The 21,544-nt window shown below is 44.0% G+C and overlaps 1 protein-coding gene and 1 pseudogene across 3 annotated transcripts in view; one reads left to right on the forward strand and one right to left on the reverse strand.

Annotated features, from left to right (window-relative positions):
* The window catches only part of Fkbp15 (FKBP prolyl isomerase family member 15), a 62,382-nt gene that overhangs the window by 38,523 nt on the left and 2,315 nt on the right, over window positions 1-21,544 (forward strand). For 2 of the 3 annotated variants that reach the window (XM_057783678.1, XM_057783676.1), the window contains 12 exons: window positions 2,519-2,628; window positions 4,566-4,673; window positions 5,614-5,708; window positions 7,716-7,818; window positions 11,901-12,072; window positions 13,487-13,623; window positions 15,391-15,546; window positions 16,518-16,670; window positions 17,457-17,567; window positions 18,047-18,154; window positions 18,343-19,034; window positions 20,034-20,130. In XM_057783678.1, coding sequence (XP_057639661.1) covers window positions 2,519-2,628; window positions 4,566-4,673; window positions 5,614-5,708; window positions 7,716-7,818; window positions 11,901-12,072; window positions 13,487-13,623; window positions 15,391-15,546; window positions 16,518-16,670; window positions 17,457-17,567; window positions 18,047-18,154; window positions 18,343-19,034; window positions 20,034-20,130 — 2,042 coding nt within the window. The remainder of the gene's footprint in view (window positions 1-2,518; window positions 2,629-4,565; window positions 4,674-5,613; window positions 5,709-7,715; window positions 7,819-11,900; window positions 12,073-13,486; window positions 13,624-15,390; window positions 15,547-16,517; window positions 16,671-17,456; window positions 17,568-18,046; window positions 18,155-18,342; window positions 19,035-20,033; window positions 20,131-21,544) is intronic. The other variant, XM_057783677.1, reaches the window with a different exon arrangement.
* LOC130883374 (zinc finger protein 431-like) lies at window positions 3,574-4,540 on the reverse strand (annotated as a pseudogene).

A 21,544-nucleotide genomic window follows, 5' to 3' on the forward strand; every position in this document is an offset into this window, starting at 1 on the left:
CTGTGTATGTATATATGCGTGCAAGCATATGAGTGTGCAGGAATGCACACCTGTGTACATGTATGTCAAGAGCAGAGGAGGACATTTAATGTCTTCCTCTATTGGTCTGCAGCTTATTATTTTGAGGCTAGGTCTGTTAGAGAACTTGAAATCTGCCATTCTGGGTAGACTTTGGGAACTTTTAGGATCTATCTGTGTCCACCCCCCAGTGCTGGGGTTACAGGTATACACTTTTTTGTTACTATTTTTGGTGGGTGCTGGGGATTCAAATTCAGTTCCTTGAGCTTGTGGAACAAACACCTTTATTTATGTATTTATTTATTTGAAAAAGTTCAGGGTTGTGTGTCTATCACAACAATCCAATTTTTAGAACATTTGTATCTTCCCCAAAGTCCCCTGGTGTACACTTTCTGGGTCTTCTTCCCTCAGTGCTTTCCTACCAGCCCTTTGTCCTCTGTCGGGGTGACTAGAGAACATAGCACAGAGTGAAGGAGCAAATCCTGGAGGGGACTGAGAGGAGGCATGAGCACTGCTGTGGGTGTTGAATGCCCCAGGTTAAAATTATTTTCTTAAAAACTCTAAATTATGAAAGCAATCGACTTTAATAAAAATGTCAAACAATACAAAATGGGATAAAGTAAAGGTAACTGTCCTCTCTGTCATAGAAGAGCATCCTGGGCACGTTGTGTGCATTTTATGCACTTGTGCAAGCATAGGCGTGTTTTGTAAACAAAGCAGGTAAAATGTTGACTGAGGTGTTGGTTCTCTGTCATGGTGTGCAGCTTTTCTTTTGCTTAGTAATCACTTTGGCATCAGATAATGGCAAGAGGAAACAAATATATCCAACAGACTTACAGTGGGAAGGGCTTCCTAATGAAGCCTTTATCTGGAGATGCTGACAGAGCTTTCTGTCCCACCTGGTCCTGCAGTTGTTAAGTCCCAAAGAATCACACAGACGTCTACATTAATTATAAACTGGTTGGCCTATTAGCACAGGCTTCTTACTAACTTTTTTTAAAAAATTATTTATACAGTATCCTGCCTGTAGGCCAGAAGAGGGCACCAGAGCCACCACGTGGTTGCTGGGAATTGAACTCAGGACCTCTGGAAGAGCAGTCAGTACTCTTAACTGCTGAGCCCTCTCTCCAGCCCCGAACTCTTATAACTTGTATTAGCCCATAATTATTAGCCACGTGGCTTGGTACCTTTTTCTGTGAGGCAGTCACATCTTGCTTCCTCTGTGGCTGTGTCACGACTGCAGACTGAAACTTCTCTCTTCCCGTAATTCTCGCTGCTACTCCTCTACTTCTGCCTGGCTACTGGCCAATCAGCATTTTATTAAAAATAATACAAGTGACAGGGTAAAAGACCATTGTCTCACAGCACCCCACCCCCTTTTTTAGAAACAAGAACTCTGAATCTAATATCCTTTGTTTAGCTTTTCTCCTGACCATTATCCATAACAATTTGTAATCAACATTCTAAACAAAGGAAAATATTCATAGTCCATTTTTTGGGGAATGTGGGAGTCATTTTCCAGGTTACTTTCTGCTGATTGGGGCCACTTATCGGGACCTAAAGAAAATTTAGAATTATGATCAAGTCCTGACTAGAGTATCCTGCGAGGCATGATCATCTCAGGCAGCAGTCTTGAATCTGTTCTGGGTGTAGAATTCAGACATCTGGGCCATCTTAAAAGAGCTGCAAGGTTTTGCAGCTAAAGCTGAGTCAGAAAGCCTCTCTTCAATAGGAGCGCTTGCCTCTAGCAAGCAGAGCCCACCCAAGAAAGTTCTGCTATCAAAAAGCCGTGGTTAACTCTATTCTTTTCCAAGCTCTCTCGGGCTTTTAAGTAGATTTGGTCAGCCCCACATTGGCATGCCATGGAGCCCTGTTCTTTCCCCATCTTTGAAACATTTCTACATCCCTCCAACCTGGCATTTCCACTGGCTCACCGTTTCTCCATCCACTGCTCCCACAGATACAACTGCATATGAATGTCACCAAAAGATTACTGTTTTTAAGGTGCTACTTTTGTACTTTATACATGGCCCATTTTTTGCACTTGAAGTCACCCTCTTAAAAAATTGTTTTTGAGATAGTATTTCATGAAGCCCAGGCTGATGAAATCTTCCGTGTGCTGTATGAGTTAGTTCTGTGCTACTATGCCCATTTTGCATTTAACATACTCTGTTGTAATGATTTGCTTATATGTTAGTTTCCCAGTTGAAGCCCACTAAGATCTGGAACCATGTTTTTTTCATGACTATTCCAGATGCCTATGCAATGCCTGGTATGCAGTTTGGTGAAAGGGGAAGCAATATAAGTGCCAGGATTGTAGCAGTCCACATTCTAGCCCTTGATACCTAGTTATTATTCGCTTGTGAGTCCTGTCTGTTCCTGACGGTGTGAAATCACTTGCTGTATGTCCTAGTCCATGGAAGGGGTCCTTCCTTTCCTCTGTAAAACTGCCCTTGCTTTCCCACACTTAGTTTCCCCTTTCCTTTTGATGTCTGTTTAGGATCAGGTGACATGATGTCCTTTCTCATGACTGAAGCTCGGCAACACAACACTGAAATTCGAATGGCAGTCAGCAAAGTGGCTGATAAAATGGATCATCTCATGACTAAGGTGACTAAGTCAGAAATGAGGCTCTGAAAATGGAGCAGCTAGGCCAGAGATGGCTCAGCAGGTAAAAGCACTGTTGAACACGTCCAACAACTTGAGTTTTATTCCTGAAACTCATCATGGAAAGGTAGAACTGACTCCTGCAAATTATACTCTGACTTGGGACACGTGCTGTGACACAGGTGTGCATGTCCACACTCTCACATATTGCGTGTACACATAGGAATGCATAGGGTATTTCCAATAAATAAATACTAATTTTAATAAAGGAGAGTAAGTATAATACTCATTGTTTATATGTATGAATTTTTTATTATTTTATTATTATTATTATTTTCATTATTATTGCAAATAAATTTTATTATTCAAATTATTCTAAAACATTTACCACATTAACAATATCTGTAAGGTTTCTCTCCAGCATGACATCTTTTGTGTATTTTAAAATTACTTTTATATGCAAAGGTTTTACCACAATGATTACATTCATAGGGTTTCTCTCCAGTAACTTCTTTTGTGTATTTGAAGATAATTTTTATAGGCAAAGGTTTAACTACATTGACTACATTCATAGGGTTTCTCTCCAGTATGACTTCTTTCATGTATTTTAAGGTTACTTTTATGTGCGAAGGTTTTACCACATTGATTACATCCGTAGGGTCTCTCTCCAGTATGACTTCTTTTGTGAATAAGAAGATGACTCTTCTGCGTAAAGGCTTTACTACAGTAATTGCATACGTAAGGTTTCTCTCCAGTATGAATTCTTCATGTATCTGACAACCATACTTACGGGCAAGGCTTTACAACAATGACTACATTCACAGGGTTTCTCTCCAGTATGACTTCTTTCACGTGTTAGAAGATGACTGGTGTGTGCAATGGCTGTATCCAAAGGATGATAGTCATGTGTTCTCTCCTGTGAGTTACACATACTGGATTGAGATTTTGATATGGGAAGGCTTTAATATTTTGATAATACTCATAGTTTTGTACTTCCAAATTAGTTCTTTGGTGTACTTTTAAAGAGGAATTAGATCCAAATGTTTTATCATGTTGCTTACATTCTTAAAGATCCTCTTGAATATTAGATATTTTTGCTTCTTTGAAGATAACATACCTTCCATGTCTTCTAGAACTTTGACAGTGTTCTTCAATATTCTGGTCTTCCAATTTGTAGCCTACAGCAGTGAGGTTCCAGTAGGTTTCCAGCATCACATCTTTGTAGAGACTCTTCTGGGAAGGAGAAAATCCAGCAAAGCCCATTCTTCCTGAGTGAAGTTCACATGCACATCCTCATAGGTCACTGCGTCCATGGCCAATTCCGAGCTCAGTCCCCTATCCTAGCAACTCCAGGTAGTGGGTCACAACGAAGCACAGAGAACACTATGTATGAAATTATAATAAAGAAATAATAAATAGAGGGCTAGAGAGACAGTTCAGTGATTAAGAGTACTTTTGCAGAGGACCAAAGTTCAGTTCCCAGCACCCACAGTTCCAGGAGATCTGATGCTCTCTTTTGTGATGCACCAGGCACACACATGTTGCACATACATCCTTGTAGACAAAACACTCAAGACACATAAGATAAATAAATCTAAATCTATCTATCTATCTATTTATCTATCTATCTATCTATATTTAATTTTTGAAAAGATAACAAAAATGTAAACAAAAGGAGGTGTGTGTGTAACAAGAATCAGACAATAAGCAGGATGTAACTAGCAGAGGCCACAGCTGTGAGAAAGCTCTTCACGGTTTCCCATACTCACAGCCTGTAGTCAGTTGCCTAGAAGAGGCTCATCTTCACTTTGGGATCAAGTTAGCAGAGAAAGCAGGCTTACATTTAGATATTGTGTCAGAAGTTTTTAACTCTCTCGAAAAAGTGATTGGTCCTGGGTGAATTATATTTCTGCAGTTCCACATGTTTACATGTTTTACAGGTTGAAGAGTTACAGAGACATAGCTCTGGCAATCCTATGCTTCTTCCTAACATGTCGGTCACAATGGAAACAAGCATGATTATGAGCAACATCCAGCGAATCATTCAGGTGAGGGTGATGGAGCACAGCACAGCCTGGAGAACTTGTCCATGCTCCCTCGGTCCTATGACTTGTACTGTCGTATTAGTTATTTTCTTATTGCTGTGACTGAATACTTGGCAAGAAACAGCTTAAGGAAGCAGGGTTTATTTTGCCTCCTAGTTTGAGAGCATACAGCCTACCTATCATGGCAGATAGGAGTGGTAGCAGAGGGTGAGGCAACTGGTCCCATTGAGCTGAGAGCCAACAAGAAGTGGGACCTAACTAGGAACCCTTAAGTGCTATCCTCAGTGACCCACTTCCTTTAGCTGAACCCCACCTCCAGTCTACCCAGAGCTGGAGATCAGATATCCAAACATGTGAGCATGTGAGTGGCCTTTCATATTCAGACCATAGCCATCTATATTATACTGTATATTACACTCTATTATTCTAAGCTATGTTAGCGCACGCCTTTAATCTAAGCACTTGGGAGGCAGAGGCAGGTGGATCTCTGAATTTGAGGCCAGCTTGGTCTGCAAGAGCTAGTTCCTGTACAGGCTCCAGAGCTACACAGGGAACCCTGTCTCAAAAAACAAACAAACAAAATAAAAACAAAAAACAAAACAAAAAAAAAAGGGAAGAAACAAACAAACGTTGCTTTTTGTCCCAATTTTAATCTCTTACTTCATTTTCTGACCATTTCAATCCTCAACCTATCTATCCTAGTGATTCGAACCCATCCGGTATAATTCAGTTTGTTACTTTAACAGTTAAATTTGTGAGGAAGTGAGTTTAGTGTTTCAAATGTACTCTGCCTCATGGTCTGGGGATGCAGTTTGTCATGCAGGAGAGGCATGGCCGCAGAACACGAGGTGGCTGTCACACTGCACTGCAGCCAGGAAGCAGAGGGTGGGTAGGAAGTGGGACTTTCAGGTCACTTACTTGCTTGTTGTGTATCTGAGTTCAGGAAAACGAGAGACTGAAGCAGGAGCTCCTTGAGAAGAGCGGTCGGATAGAAGAGCAGAACGACAAGATTAGTGAACTCATCGAGCGGAATCAGAGGTGCCGCAAGGCCAGGGTGGGTGGGCGAAGGGTTTCATGCATGTTTGTTGAGAGCACTGTATTGATCACGATTCTCTGTATTTGTTTTGTTTGGGTTTTTGAACCCGAGCACCTTGAACATACTAAGATCCTTTGAGCTTCAGCCTGTTCACCTGCCCATGTCTTCAGCCATTTCTGTTTCTGCCCATTGTGTGAATTGCCTCTTTACTACTTCAGTAGAAAACACTGAGGTGGGTGTGGTTGGTGTGAGACCCACCTGTGTTTGGCCCTCAGCTCCACCCTTCATTTATTATGTGGCTTTGGGTATTTTGTTTATGTCTGCAGGCCTAGCTTCCTCATTTCTGAAAATGGTGTTACCTAGAAAAGCATGTCCACTCTTCTCTTCTGTGTGGGCTATTTTATCAACCAGAGCCTCACTGATTTCATAAAGCACAGCCTCTCTGTGTTTTTAGTGGGTCCTTCTCAGCTCTGTGAGGTGAAAAGGTAAACAAAACCAGTCTCAATGCATCACTCCACTTGAAAAACTCATTTATTCCCTGTATTTCTTATCTAGTGTTTTTTGTCTCTCACACAGCAGGCTTGGAAGAAGGCTTACAATCAATCTTCTTATTCCTTTTCCTTTCCTCCCCATCTCCCATTAGTACACACCCTGTGACTGTCTCCTTTCATTATGCAGAGTGTTTATCTGTGGCCCGGGTTGCCAATTCCTTGGTTACTGCAGATAGCTTGGTTAATTACTGCAGATCTCAGAAAAGCAAACTGCTTTCAGATTATTTTTTTAAAAGATTAAAAAAATATACATAATGGATGTTTTGCTTGCATATCTGTTCATTGTGTGTGTGTGCAGTGCTTGCATATCTGTTCATCGTGTGTGTGTGTAGTGCTTGCATATCTGTTCATCGTGTGTGTGTGTGTGTAGTGCTTGCATATCTGTTCATCATGTGTGTGTGTGTAGTGCTTGCATATCTGTTCATCGTGTGTGTGTGTGTAGTGCTTGCATATCTGTGCATCGTGTGTGTGTGTGCAGTGCTTGCTATCTGTTCATTGTGTGTGTGTGTAGTGCTTGCGTATCTGTTTATCATGTGTGTGTGTAGTGCTTGTGTATCTGTGCATCGTGTGTGTGTGTGTGCAGTGCTTGCATATCTGTTCATTGTGTGTGTGTGTAGTGCTTGCGTATCTGTTCATCGTGTGTGTGTAGTGCTTACGTATCTGTTCATTGTGTGTGTGTGTGTAGTGCTTGCGTATCTGTGCATCGTGTGTGTGTGTGTGCAGTGCTTGCATATCTGTTCATTGTGTGTGTGTGTAGTGCTTGCATATCTGTGCATCGTGTGTGTGTGTGTGTGTAGTGCTCACGTATCTGTGCATTGTTTATTTGCAGTGCCCTGGGAGAGAAGATAGAGTTGGATCCCTTGGAACTGGAGTTACAGATGGTTGTGAGCCACCATGTGGGTGGTGGGAACTGAACCTAGAACCTCTGCAAGAACACCAAAGGATCCTTGTAAACAGAGACTCTGCTTTCATTTCCTGGTCACCCAGACCCGAATAATCACACAGAAACTATATTAATTACAACAATGTTTGGCCAATGGCTCAGGCATATTTCTAGCTAGCTCTTACATCTTAAATTAACCCATTTCTATTAGTCTATGTATTGCCACGTGACTGTGGCATTACTTCATTTTCTGCATGCCTTGTTTTTTCGGTGTCTGGCTAGCATCTGACCTGAGTTTATCTTCTTTTTTCTGTATCTCTGCTTGGATTTTCTACCTGGCTTTACTCTGCTACTTCATTAGCTGAAACAACTTTATTCATTAGCTAATAAAAGCAACACATATACAGAAGGACATTCCACATCAACTCCTAAATTATGAAGCAGCTCTCTGACTTCCTTCAGATTGTTTCTGATGAAGGTGTAGAACAATATTGTGAAAACCAAATAAATTCATTTGTGCCTTTCAAACATTCGGTGCTTAGTAAATATTTTCTTCATCTTTATTTCTGTCTTAGGTATGTTGAACAGAGTAACCTGATGCTGGAGAAGAGGAACAACTCACTTCAAACAGCCACAGAAAACACACAGGCAAGAGTATTGCATGCTGAACAAGAGAAGGTAAAATAGTTGGGCAGAAGAAGGCTCAGGTCAGGATATGTTGAACTGAAGAATAGTCCTACATATGAACTTCCAAGTTTCTATTCCGGATATTTGCCATCTTTGAGAGAGATCTAGAAATTCTCCAACAGATTTTTATGTATTAATCACCTCTAGATATGTCTTACTAAATGTTCTGCAGTACGTTGACTTAAAACCAATGATTGAACTAGGGTTGATTTATGCCTGTAATCCCAACTTCTGATAGGCAAAGGCAGGAGAATCTGCAGTCCAGTGTCAACCTGAGCTACATAGTGATATCCTCTCTCAAAAAAGAAAGAAAAAAAAATTCAGTCACTTGTTTGTTGACATTATACTTTGATAGTGGTGAGAAAATTATAGTTTATAAGAAGCTAAATTTATTCTTCTGATAGAATCAAAAGAAAAGTTCTATTATGTCATGTAATAAATTTATATGTTGTTCTTAGCGGAATTTAGGAATGTATAATTTGATCTTTTATCTGTATTTAGTTGATTATTCATTTGAGTCTGATGAGTGCTACTTTGGAGCCAGGCAGGTGGTCTATGTGTGGAATCCCATGACAAAAGGATTACTGTAAGTGCAAGTCCACCCTGAGGTGCCTAACAAGTGCCGGCCAGCCTAGGCTATATAGTGAGACCTTCCATAAAGAATACAGTTCCAGATGAGATAACACACGCCTTTAATCCTGTTAATTGGGAGGTGGGGACAAACCTAGACCACCGTGAATTTGAGGCCAGCTTGGTCTACATAGCAATCAGGAGTTCGAGGTCATTCTCTGATAAGCAGAAATTTTGAAGCCAAAGTTTGAGCTACATGAGACCCTGCCACATCAAATGAATGAATGAATGAATGAATGAATGAATGAATGAATGGATAAGTAAATAGAATAAGGAAAGAGGGAGGAGGCATGAATTCTGTGACTTAAGTCCTTCAGTTGTAGGAATTTTGATCTGCTCTGAGTAGAAGTGAGAAAGAGGCTGGTGAATCTGGCTGGGTTCCTAATTCTGGAGCCTAGTTTTCCTTTACCTCGTGGACACCATCCAGAACAGATTCCTTCTTATTGGGTCGTCACTCTTTAGCTGGGAAATCTTTGCACTTTATCTTGTAATTTTTTTCATGAAATTCTAAGCAGTTCATACTTTATAATAGACTTTTCCTTGGAAATATACAAAATTGAACGTGAACTTTATAACTTGTAATTTTTACTTGATTTCTTATACTCTGATAATAAGGGCTCCTTATATATGTTTCCAGCTAACTTTTGTGTTTGCTTAGCTGTACTATCCAGGAAGTAATGTTTTTGGCCAGTGTGGTGGTTTGAACGGCCCCTATAGAGTCATATATTTGAATGTTTGTTTCCCAGTTGGTGAACTGTTTAGGAAGGGCTGGGGTATGGCCTTGTTGGAGGAGCTGTGTGACTGGGGGTAGGCTTGAAGCCCACCACAGGCCCAGTCTTGCTCTCTGAGCATCAGATGTGAGCTCCGAGCCACTGCTCCAGGACCGTGCCTGCTTTCATGCTCCCTGCCGCGATGATCATAGATCAACCCTCTAAACTATAAGCAATCCCTCAATTAAATGCTTTTTTCTCTAAGTTGCTTTGGTCATAGTGTCTTAGCAGTAGAATAGTAACTAAGATAGCCATTTAGCCACCAGTGAGCTGTGCCTTGCCCTGCACAGTCCTGTTCTATTCCAACACTGTGTCTTTCCCGTTGCTACCTCATTCCTTGTCTGTTGTGGCTGTCTATCAATGACCTGGTCAAGAGCAGCAGCCTGGAATTTCATTGCTCTCCACAAAATGTGCCTTACTATGTCTCCTTTCTCTGATTTTATTTTCCCTCTCCTTTTTCTTTTTTTTTTTTTTTTTTTGGTTTTTCGAGATAGGGTTTCTCTGTGGCTTTGGAGCCTGTCCTGGAACTAGCTCTTGTAGACCAGGCTGGTCTCGAACTCACAGAGATCCGCCTACCTCTGCCTCCCAAGTGCTGGGATTAAAGGCGTGTGCCACCACCGCCCGGCCTCCTCTCCTTTTTCTTTATCTCTCTGACCCAAGGCCTACTGGGGCATCCAAATCTATTGTTTACCCTCACTTTTACTATTCAGGGGTAAATAATGACTATAACTTATTCTATAGACCAGTGATGCCCAAACAGTAGCTTAATTACTTCAGATTGCTTGGGAAACTTGATCAGAATTAATCTCCTCTGGGTTTCTAATTTAATACATGTAACCAAGATAAAACTTTTCCAAAGCTCTTCTCTATTTCAGTACCTACCCGGGTATAAAAGTCATTTCTTTGTCAAGTCTCTGGATGTGACATCTGGATACTTTTGCTTTTACTTAGGTTCAACATGTGACTTTCATGTCCAATGTTGTATGTGCATGTACTCACAAGTATATTCTAATGAAACTTTATTCCGCAAAACAAGCAGTGGTCCAATTTGTCCCATGAATCAGTTGTAGTTTGTCAAACCCTTACTTAGCTTGCTAGTCCATTGGTGTCCTATGGTAATAGACTCACGCAGGGGCAGAACAACAGCAGCCTGCCCAGTGCCCTCTAGAGTCTAGATTTGCTCCAGGGAACCTGCCAGCTCATGACTCGGGCCTTCCCATGGATTCCACTGATCCCCATTATTTCAGTGAGACATTTTAAGTTTTAACTGTCCCCTGGTAGTTGTTTTTTTCTTCTTCTTTGTTTGTTCATTGTTGGGGTCTGGGGCCAGCCCGGACCATAAATTATTTCTCGGACCAGAGGGGAGGCGTGGGAATAAAGACACAACTCACATGGCTTTATCGGGAGGGAGTCTTCAGGGATCCCTCATGAAATCCCGAGTTCACATCCTGAAAATTCACCCCCGTTTATTCTCCAAACAGCTTTTACACAAAATGTAAAGTGAGGGGTGAAATTCATTAGCATTCTGCTTCCTAGGTAGCCAGAAGAATGACTGTGGTCATGTCCACACCTTTCTATACCCATTTTGTCACATCTTCCTATCTGTCTTCGTGCTCTGTCATGTAGTCTGAATTAACACCTCCTTCCCAGGCGACCTACCAAAATTACAAAGAAGGAGCAGAGCGACATTAGCATATCCTGACCCTTTGTTTAGGATGGCGTCAGATTGTCTGGAAAGGCTAGGTGACCACCTTCTGTGTGGCAGGTGCAGACTGGCCTAAAAGTCTGGCCACCATACAGTGTAAAAACATGGGCCTGTATAATATGGCCCTACGGTTCATGTAAGTTCTCGCTATGTAGCCCAGGTTTACTCAGACAGCGTTTTGCATACATAGCTGCTGCAGACTCTTAGCCTCCCGCTCAGCCTTCCAGGTGTTGGAATTACAGATGTGTGCCGCTGTCCCCGGAGGAGCTACTTCTTTTTTTAAAGTTGCTATTTGAGACACGGTGTCACTATGTAGTACTGGCTGGTCTGAAGCTAGATATGTAGACCAGGCTAACCTTGAACTCACAGAGATGCGCCTGCCGCTGAGCGCTGGGATTTAAGGTGTACACCAGCCTCCACCTACTTAGCAGTCTCCCTGTGATCTCTTGTAAAAGGAGACCAGCAGTTCCTTCAGGAGGCAGATGTCTGTCTCCAATCACTTCTCAGAAAAAGTATGGTTAAGTGTGCAAATGAATATTCGGTAAGTGAAACTTTTTCTCTGTAATGGAATGGGTCCATAAGAATCTGCTGTCTTATGAAGTGATGATTCAAAGTGGAAGAGCTTCTAGAGGATTGAGCACAGTGGACTTATTTTTTAAAGAACAAGTCAGGGCCCAGGAGGTGGCTAGGACTTGCTCAGGGGCACATCTCCAGCAGTGTCCTCTCATATTGGAGTCCTGCTTCTCCTGAGCTGCTTTCCTGCTTCTACTGTCAGTGCTTCCTTCTTTCTCCAGCTCTCTACCTCAACAGTGGACATTTTCAAGGCTTGGTTTTAGCCCAGTGCAGGGAAGGTGACCTTTTCTACCTTCCTGTCTACCAATCCCGTCCATCAGCTTAGAGTCACATGAGGTTGAATCAGTACTTGGAATGCCTATGTCGAAAGTGATGTCACCCTTGTCACTGTTCAGGCCAGGGTGACAGAAGAGTTAGCAGCAGCCACTGCACAGGTCTCTCACCTGCAGCTGAAAATAACAGTTCACCAGAAGAAGGAGACAGAGCTGCAGGTGCAGCTGACAGAAACCTTGAAAGAGACAGATCTTCTCAGGGGCCAGGTCACCAGACTCCAGGCCGACCTCTCAGGTAAGTTCTCAGAGGAGAATGTCGGGCAGGACTGCCATTTAAACTCAAGGAGTTCAATGTCTCCCTTCCTGTCAATTCCTTCAGCACGACAATCTTGAGGGACTGGTAGAAAAACTGCTAATTGTTTTACATAGAGAACAGGAAGACACGTGGTTCAGTTGTAGTTGACAAGTCACACTGTTTCTGTTGGGAAATGTTGCTTCAGGTCTTTGTTACCTACTAACATGGGAGATCTCTAAAAAGAAGCACTTCCTTCCCACTGTGGTTTCCAGTGCTCCAGCTTGGGCTCCAGGCCGCTGTCCGCATCTCCTGCTCTATCCCAGAACTCCGCTGACTGCCGCCGTCTCGCCTCTCATCACGCTCCTCTCAGAACGGCTGTGCTCACCATCAGCAGTGCCCCAGCCCACTTCTAAAGTCTGCCTCTTGCACAGCTTTTTTAGACCATTTGATCTCTTGTTTAAAGCCCTTTATCTCTTAGTGCATTATTCTGACCATTAAAATAGCCTTCCATAAACATCATTTATAAGTCTCCTCTTCCCTCTAGAATACAAGTTCCTGGAGGGCAAGGATAGGGATTTATTCTTTGTAAAATCTTTTCTTCCATATGAGGTTTACTTTAACTTTAGTGCTTGACGCAGGGGAAGTGACGAAGTAAGGCATGCTGGTTAGCTAGAAGCTTGTGAATGTCAGCATAGAGAACCTGTGTGGAAAGGCAGCTGGGACCAGTGCGCAGGGATAGAGGCAGCAGCAGTCGAGTGGGTGGAGGCCCAGCTCCTTGTCTAAGAGAAAGCTTGGAATTACTGACAGCATTGCGAAGGTGATTCCTTGAAGAAGCATCCTTTCTCTTACAGGGCAGTAGTTGGCCCACCCCAAACAAACATACTGGACAATTTTTGATGTGAATGTTGTGTAGCTGTCTCACTTGGGCTTTTGTGTTTTCCTCTGACAGTTCTTTGTGACAGTTACTTCAAGAGCCAGTTTTCAAACAAGTTTTAATATGCTAAATTAAAAGATAACTCCAACCCCCAACCTTATTTGATAAGGGATATTCTGAAAGCAAATTCTCAGTGCAAATGTCTTAGTTACCAAGAAAATTGATAGTCTTCTCCAGGCAGTGGGAAGGGACCTGAGCTCTACTCAAGAAAGACACTCCATATGAAAATATACAAGTGAGAACATTCTCTAACACTGTGCGTGTGTGCAAAGAGGTGTGTGCATACGTAAGCTGTCCTTTTAAGGGTAAACATGGGTTGATAGTAGAGTCAGTGTAGGGCTTGTTTAATCCTTACTGCAGGTCAGGCAGGCTTGTATGGTAGGATTGAGACTAGAGCAGGCAACTTTCAAAGAGCTTCTGGGACGCCACGGCCCTTGTATCTCTAGTTCTACTGCCACGTCTCCCTGTTCTCTGTCCTAGAGCTCCGAGAAGCCTCTGAGCAAACACAGTCCAAATTCAAAAGTGAGAAGCAGAGCCGGAGACAGCTGGAGCTCAAGGTGACATCCCTGGAGGAAGAATTGACTGACCTCCGAGCTGAGAAGGAGTCCCTGGAAAAGGTAAGTTCCAACAGCCAAGTGGCCAGGCATAGCTGATTAATGCACACTTTTTTTTTATTTTTTTAAGAGTTGAATTTTATTTAGAAAAAAGCAAAAGTCCCACCTTTCTATACTCAGCCCTCAAAGGTGTTTTCAGGACACTGCTCCTTCCAGCCACTATCCCTCTCCTGACTCGAGCTTCCATTACTCTATGTGATGCTGCTGCTTGGGTGAGGGTTCCTCTAGGCACTGTACCAATTATCTGGGCATGGGCCCTGAGCACTCCAGAGTCTATAGTCTTCTCGCATATGTACGCAGCAGAAGATTGGCCACCCCGGTCATGGCTACATACCCCTTCATGTAAACCATGAGTATAAATTTGGGATTGTCTTCATTAAACACTTGGTTCCTGTTCTGATTGTACTCAGCCCAGAGGCTACTGGGGATAGCCGTGGAGATCCAGGCATTTGTGTCCCCATAACCCAAGTAGGGCAGCATGATCCCTCATTATTCAGTAGCCCTACTGCAGGCAGCCGCTTGCGGTGTCCACTCTAGCACTCACCACTCAGGGAAACTGAGAGAATGGATCACCTGGGCTATTTGTCTTTATTGGTTTTTGGTCCTTTTTTTCTAAAAACACACAAATTTTCAAAGATAACATATAATATCTACATTAACACAAGTATGGAATGTGCTATGTTTGAGGAGGTAAAAGGTATCTGTTTACTATATAATTCTGTTTGGACTGTATAACAAGCTTTTAAGTCACACGAAAGGATGGCATTTAATAAGTCTTGAGGACTCTGTAGCCAGCAAGGTTTATCCGGTCTCGTCCAGTCAGAGTTATTCCCATGTAGAACGATCAGCATATGCATCATTTGCCTTGTAATTTTTCATAGTTATTTTCTTCATGTCTGTAGTCAATATTTTCAGGAGGTTTCCCCCACCAAATCTGATTTTTGTTAAAATTTTTTTCTATGACTATCTATACCCATTTTCTTTTTTCTTTTTTGTCTTCAATATCTGAGCACCTTTTTAGGCCTACTGTACCTTTTTAGAGGTTTGTGTGTGTGTGTGGATCTGATTTTGTGTGCATTTTCAGCATTTCTGACCATGTGAGTCAAACCTTAAACTGTTAGGCAACTGCTGCAGAGTGGAGATGGTGGCTGGCTCAGCCTCCCTTGGTTCTGAGAGAGCCTAGCCTCGAGTTTGTGGGTACCAGCCCAGAGCCACATTTACCTGCCCCAGCATCTACCTACACCAGGCATTTGTACCCAGTGTCAACCATTCAAGTGCTCAGCTGTACAGCAAGGCCTCTGTATACTGCAAGCACTGAGCCTATTTGGAACTTTTTTTTTTCTTCAGCTTTTTCAGGCCATATGTGGATTTACTTGCCCCATGTTGGATGCTATTTGAACTTTCTCATCAGGACCGCCAGCCTGCAAATAATGAAACCAAGACTTATTAATTATAGAAGGCCAGCCTTAGCTTAGGCTTGTTCCTAACTAGTTCTTATAACTTAAACTTTAATCTACATTCTTCCATGAGGCTCATCACCTCATCTCTGTAGCGGCCATCCCATTTCTTCTGCGTCTGACTGGCGGCCCTACCTTTCTTCTTCCTAGGGTTCTCTCTGCTGGAAGTCTCACATATTATACCAATCACAGCAATACACTGTACAAATATCCCACAATAAAACCATTCCTAGAAATGACCAACTGAGGTCATTGACCACCACCCTGTCCACACTATTAAGCTAGTGTTGAGGATGGTTCTTTTGTTCCTCAGAACCTCTCAGAGAGGAAAAGGAAATCAGCTCTTGAGCGCTGCCAGGCAGAGGAGGAGATGGACGAGATTCGCAGGTCGCACCAGGAGGAACTGGACAGACTTCGGCAGCTCTTGAAGAAGTCTCGAGTGTCCACAGACCAAGCAGCTGCAGAGCAGGTAATGGGCACTTGGAAATACAAGGAAGCTGTGAAGGACACAGAGAGAGTATGGAGTTTCTACTTTCCCTAGGAAGATGTTTCTTACAGTTTATCCACACCTGGGAGGATACTGGAAAGCCTGACAACCGGTGCCAACCCTCTCAGTGATTGAGTGTTGTACTTGCTTTGGGACTGGGGACATGACGGAGCAGCAGGAGTGCTGGCTGTGTATCCGTGAGGGTCTCCTGACGCTACTGAACAGGACCACTCCATGGCTAGAAAGGAAGGTTTATCAGGGGCTCAAATCACCAAGGCCATCTCTGGGAGATGGAGAGGGGAGAAGCAAAATGGTGGAAAAGCAAACAAATTTTATATGACAGTGAGCAGGGTGGGGGGTCTTTGAGCTTATACAGACTCTTTGGATTGATGGGGACTAGATGACCTTTAGGGTAGCCTTCTTTTGGTGGTGATTAAGGGAGGTTCCTACTAAACAGAAAACCCTAAAAAGAAAGCCTAAAGGGAGTTTCTGTTTACCCAGCCAGAGCCCTGTTTAGGACTTTAACACCAGCACTGCCATTTGGGGGGCTGCTTTGGACTTGACACCGTGCAAGCATGAGAACCTGAGTTTGAATCTCCTGTACCCAAGTAAATAGTTGGGTACCCTGCAATGCACAGTGGAGACAGGAGGATCCCCTGTCTCAAGGGAATAACACAGAGAGTGGTAGACACCTGGTATCCTCCTCTAGTGTCTGTGTGGACATGAGCGTGCACATACATACACATATATGTCACACCACTCATATAGAGAGCAAGAAGGAATAAGAGGATACTTTCAAAGTAATTAAGATCTTTTCAACAGTTGTTTTCTGCCTGCATGGGCCAGGGTCTTTAAATTCTATGCAGAATAAGTTTTTTTTTTTTTTTTTTTTGTAATGTGGACTCCATGCCCAACATCTACCCCCTACACATGGCTACTGTTTCTCTTGGCAGCTGTCTCTCACACAGGCTGAGCTGCAGAGCCAGTGGGAAGCAAAGTGTGAGCATCTCTTGGCCTCTGCAAAGGATGAGCATCTGCAGCAGTACCAGGAGGTTTGCGCGCAGAGGGATGCCCACCAGCAGAAGCTGTCCCGCCTTCAGGATGAGGTAGTTCTTTCCCTGGGTCGGCTCACACCAGGCCACCAGGCTGTATTAGCAGCCAGAAAACACAGCCAGGCTTGTGTAAGCTGCAGTTAGTTATCTTTTGCATGCTTACATGGGGTAGCAGGTCAGGGACCTGGGAAAAGACAAACAGCCAGTGTTCCAGGACTTGTTCCCCATTATTCCATCCTTCATTTATTAAGCAGATACTTACTGAGCATTAGTAGAGAAAGGGCAGGCAAAGAAGTCTGCTCTCAGGAATCAGATAATCACAGCAAAGAAACTGAGATAAGTGGTCTGGGGAGGCCTGGAAGATGAAGTGCCTGCAGTTGTTGGGAAGGAGCCAAGGACAGGTAACTATGGTAAGGGTGGAGTGTGGGATATGGTGGTATGCTTATATGTGAAAAAGAGAGTTGGAAAGTGACTTAGGGACGTGTTATGAAAGTCCCTTGTCTGAAGGGCAATTCCTTGCGTTATGCAGTTAAGACCTTTTGACTCAGAGGCTTTGGAGGCAGTCTTGGAGGTGAATAGGTTGCTGAGTATTTGTATCTTTGTGGGTACTCTTATTCATATCCCCTTGTTTTCATTATATTCTTCACCTCATTGGGAACAAGTCAAGTATCCTTGATGGGAAGGAAGCTGTGAGTTGTTGAGGAAGTAGAGTGACCTGCATCAGCTGGTCTTGGGTGAGGACCAAGGCTGGGCCCAGTAGACCTAACTGAAGTCAGGACTTGTTCCCAGAAGGGTTCATCCAGGTTCCCCAGGCCACAGCCCGGTCTGTTCATTTTGCAGTGCTCAGCTCTCCAGGCACAGGTTGCAGCCTTCACTGCAGAGAAGGAGCAACTGAAGAGGAATACGTCCCAGGCACCTGCGGTCGGAGCTGCTACTGACTCCTCAGAGAAGGTGAGCTGGCATTCAGAGAAGCGGCAACCCTGTCATATCAAGGCAGTATTCACAAAATAGGACCCATATGTGATGCTGACTTTTTCCCGACTTTATTGAAACATCACTTGTCTGATGTAAAAACTAACTCTTTAGAATCTACCACTCTGATAGCAAACCCAAAGAGACTTTATTCCTCTGCAACTTTGACAGATATGGAAAGCACCCCTCCATCATAGGGAAGAGCTGGACGTGGTGCTGTCCCTGGGGTCGAGGCCACACAGCTGGCTGTGGTACTCACAGTTGGCATTACATCATATGAGCAAATGATCTTTGGGCAGGAAATTCTCCTTTAGAACTGTTCTCTCCACGGTGGCAGCTCTTAGTGTCACCAGACATTTGTGACCACCTGTGTCCCTCTGTAGAGTTCCAACTGTGTAATTTTAATGTATCACTTAATGTCTTGATTTTGGTAGCATGTCTTTTTGATCTTGGCATAGGTCAAGAAGATCATGAACCAGGTGTTCCAGTCACTGAGGGGAGAGTTTGAGCTGGAGGACTCTTATGATGGCAGGACCATCCTTAGGACCATCATGCATACAATTAAGGTATAGTCAGTTGGTTCACTGGAATGGGCATTTTATTAAATCACCATCTAAGCACTCATACTCAGTGATGGGAACCCCGGATGGACGCCGCAGTCTCTTGTGCCGGGGAGGAGCAGGGCAGTTGAATCAGGTGGACAGGACCTATCAGCGCACTGTCCTGTCAGCGCCCCTCCCCTCCTTCTGAACAGGTGGTGACTCTGCAGCTGTTGGACCAGCAGGAGGAAGAGCAAGGAGAGTGCAGCAGTGATGGTGCAGAAGAGAAGACCTTGAGGTCTTCCTTGGAGCAGCCAGGTTCTGCCACTGCTGGGCTGTCTCCAGCACCCCTGAGTGGGGAGATGCAGGAGGCTCCCAAGGTGCTATCAGAACAAGTAGTAGGGGAGACCACCCCACTGCCTCCACAGGCCCTCCCCATGCCACAGAATGGTACACAGACAAGGAAAGAGGACTCTTCAGAAGGAGAGATACCCTCAGAAATGAAAGACAGTTCCCTCCCATCCGAGCCAGCTGGCATCTCATCCCCCAGAGTCCTGGAGCCCCCAACCTCAATCCCACCTAAACCTCCAGGACCTATAACTATGGACTCTGAGTGTGAGGAACTACCTGCTGATGACCAGAGAGCAGTGCAGTCCAACAACAAATTGGGAGGAGAACATGTTGGGGAAGTAGCCCCAGATGGCACACTGACTCTAGACCCTGAGAAGGGGGAGCTACCAGCCTTAGACCCTGAAAACCCAGGAGGAGAACCTCAGCTTCCTGAGCACAAAGAAGTTGAGGATGTCAGTAGTTCTGGTCCCCCGGAGGCATTGCTGAATAAAGAGCTTGCTTCTGCAGCTTCAAGAGCATCCCTCAGTCAAAACCAGGAGGACTCCCAGCACTGCAGGTGTGTACTCTGAGCAGGCACAAGCTGTCTGTGGAGGTGGTCTCTTTTTCAGGGTTGACAAATGACACCATTCATGTTGTTATCAACAGCTCTACATACAGGGTTCTGTGGCAGGCACCATGATAGTGTAGCAGGCAGGGCAGGTGTAAGGTTTATGGGTCCGAGGAGCTTAACTGTGATCCAAGGAGTACTGAGTCCTCCAACCTGACAACAGGAAGACATTGCAGAGAGAGGAGCACACACAAAGGTGCTCTGGAGGGATGGACACACATAGGAGACCAGTAGGGTAAAGTTGAAGTTGGAAAATAAAGAAAGGGCCAAGATACATGATTATTTTATGCACATATAATATGAAGCCAGTCAAAGGATTTAAACAGAAGAGTAGTGGAATGTGATTTATTAGCTTTAATGATTGTGCTGGCAATAATCGAAGACTGCTTTTCCATTTCCTGGCCACCCAGACCTGAATAATCACAATAAAACTGTATTAATTACAACACTCTTTGGCCGATGGCTCAGGCATATTTCTAGCTAGCTCTTACATCTTAAATTAATCCATTTCTATTCATCTGTATCACCATGAGGCTCTGGTTTACCAGCAAGGTTCTGGTGTCTTTCTCCTTCAGCAGCTCCATGGTGTCTCCCTGACTCTGCCTTCTTTCTCCCTGCAGTCAGTTTAGTTTTCCCATCTACCTATATTCTGCCCTGCCATAGGCCAAAGCAGCTTCTTTATTAACCAATGATAATAAAACATAGTCATAGCATACAGAGGGGACACTGTATACTACAGCTGGCTGTAGACTGTAGAGGGGCTAATGCAGTGTAGGACTGTGAAGGGGATTATACAGGGTGTGGTCTCTGGAGGGATGTATGCACGGTGTGGGAAGAGATATTTGAATTGGGTACGTGGGTCTCAGTTCAGGATCCATAACTTTCATAGCTGGTGGGCACTGTGACCTGGCAGAAACAGCAAGTATCTGTGGCTTGATTCTTCTTTAGTCTTTCTGGGGATGAAGAGGACGAACTGTTTAAAGGGGCAGCTCTGAAAGTTCCAACGCCCAAAATCCAGCCTGAGGAAGAGGATGAAGACGAGGTGGTAAGAAAATCTCAGACTCTGCTGAGTCCTCATACCACCACCTGGGGGCTCTCCCCTGCAGTCTGTTGGTGGCCTACTTCCTGGACTATGTGTACAGGACCCTGTGGGAGTGAGCTTGGGGGTCCAGAGTGGGCATCTCTTTAAGCTGCCACTGTAATCTTAAAAGGGTATCATGATCTCTGTCCCCTGGGGAATCAGTCCTGTTTGTAGTAAGGGAAGGTGGGAAGGATTCTGAATCCAACTTGTTGGCTCTCCTCCTCCGTAGAAAAAGAAACAGGTTAGAAAATCATTTGCAGGAGGTTAATGGTGGACAGGACTGAGCCCAGGCTTCTCTTGGGCCACTTGTTTCTAAGAACTGTTCACCTGGCCCACTTCCAGTCCGCTGCCTGTTTTGTCATCTTAACACCTGAGCAGCAGATGGATTCAGTGTTGACAGTGTTGCTTCAAGTTAGGGAGCAGGAGAGTCAGGGACCACAGAGGAAGTTGCCGAGAGAGCCAGGATTGGAGCCCCGGCTTGTCTATCTGACACCGGAGTAGTAGGAATTTCACTGTCATAAAATGTGTGTGAAGGAGACAGGAGCATTAGATCCAGGAAAGAACTATGAGGTTGAACATGGGCAAAGCCTATTGTCCTTCTATACCATCCATCTGGAGTGGGTTTTGCTTTTTGCCCGAAGGCAATGACATCTGGAACCTAACTCAGATGAACCAGAGCCCTTCCTCTTGCCTGCAGAGAAGGTGTCATCTTACCCCATTAGCATACTGCATTTGAGACTGTTAACTACAGATTCTGCATAGAAAATAAAGACGAGTATCCCAAATGGCGAGCAGTATATTGATGGTATTACTGCCAGTTCCATCAAGTTAATCATCTGTTTCTTGGGTATTCAGAAAAATACTTCACATTCTCATTTAACCTTCTCATAATATGTCTACAGTTCTATGTTCTGCATGTCTGTAGCTTCCAGTCCTTTTCCCCTACCAAAAGCAGATGACAGACCAGAGCTTTCATCATGGAAAGAGGAAGAGAACCTCCCACTCGGCTCCTGGTGTTAGTCAGCATTGTTATTGACACCAGAAGTGTTTAAAGAGACTGTGTATTTTGGTTCAAAGTTTCAGAGGTTTTAGTCCACAGTGGGTTCACTCCAGTGCTATTAGACTTGTGTAGAGAAAAAGCATTCTCTCAGTGGTCAGGAAGGAGGGTCTGGATTCCACTGTCCCCTTTGAGGGCAGCCTATAATCACCTGAGTCCTCTTACTGGGCCCATCAGAAAAGCTTTCCACCACTTCCAACAGTACCAAGCCGAGGACTTGAACCTGTAACACAGTATCCTTTGGTTGGGACTCTTAGAGGGTCCTAGAACCCTTTAGCTCTTTAAAGAGAGCACGCCTTTGTGGCCTTTCTTTATCTCTTG

Source organism: Chionomys nivalis, chromosome 11 (genome assembly GCF_950005125.1).
Source record: "Chionomys nivalis chromosome 11, mChiNiv1.1, whole genome shotgun sequence".
NCBI classification, from domain to species: Eukaryota; Metazoa; Chordata; class Mammalia; order Rodentia; family Cricetidae; genus Chionomys; species Chionomys nivalis.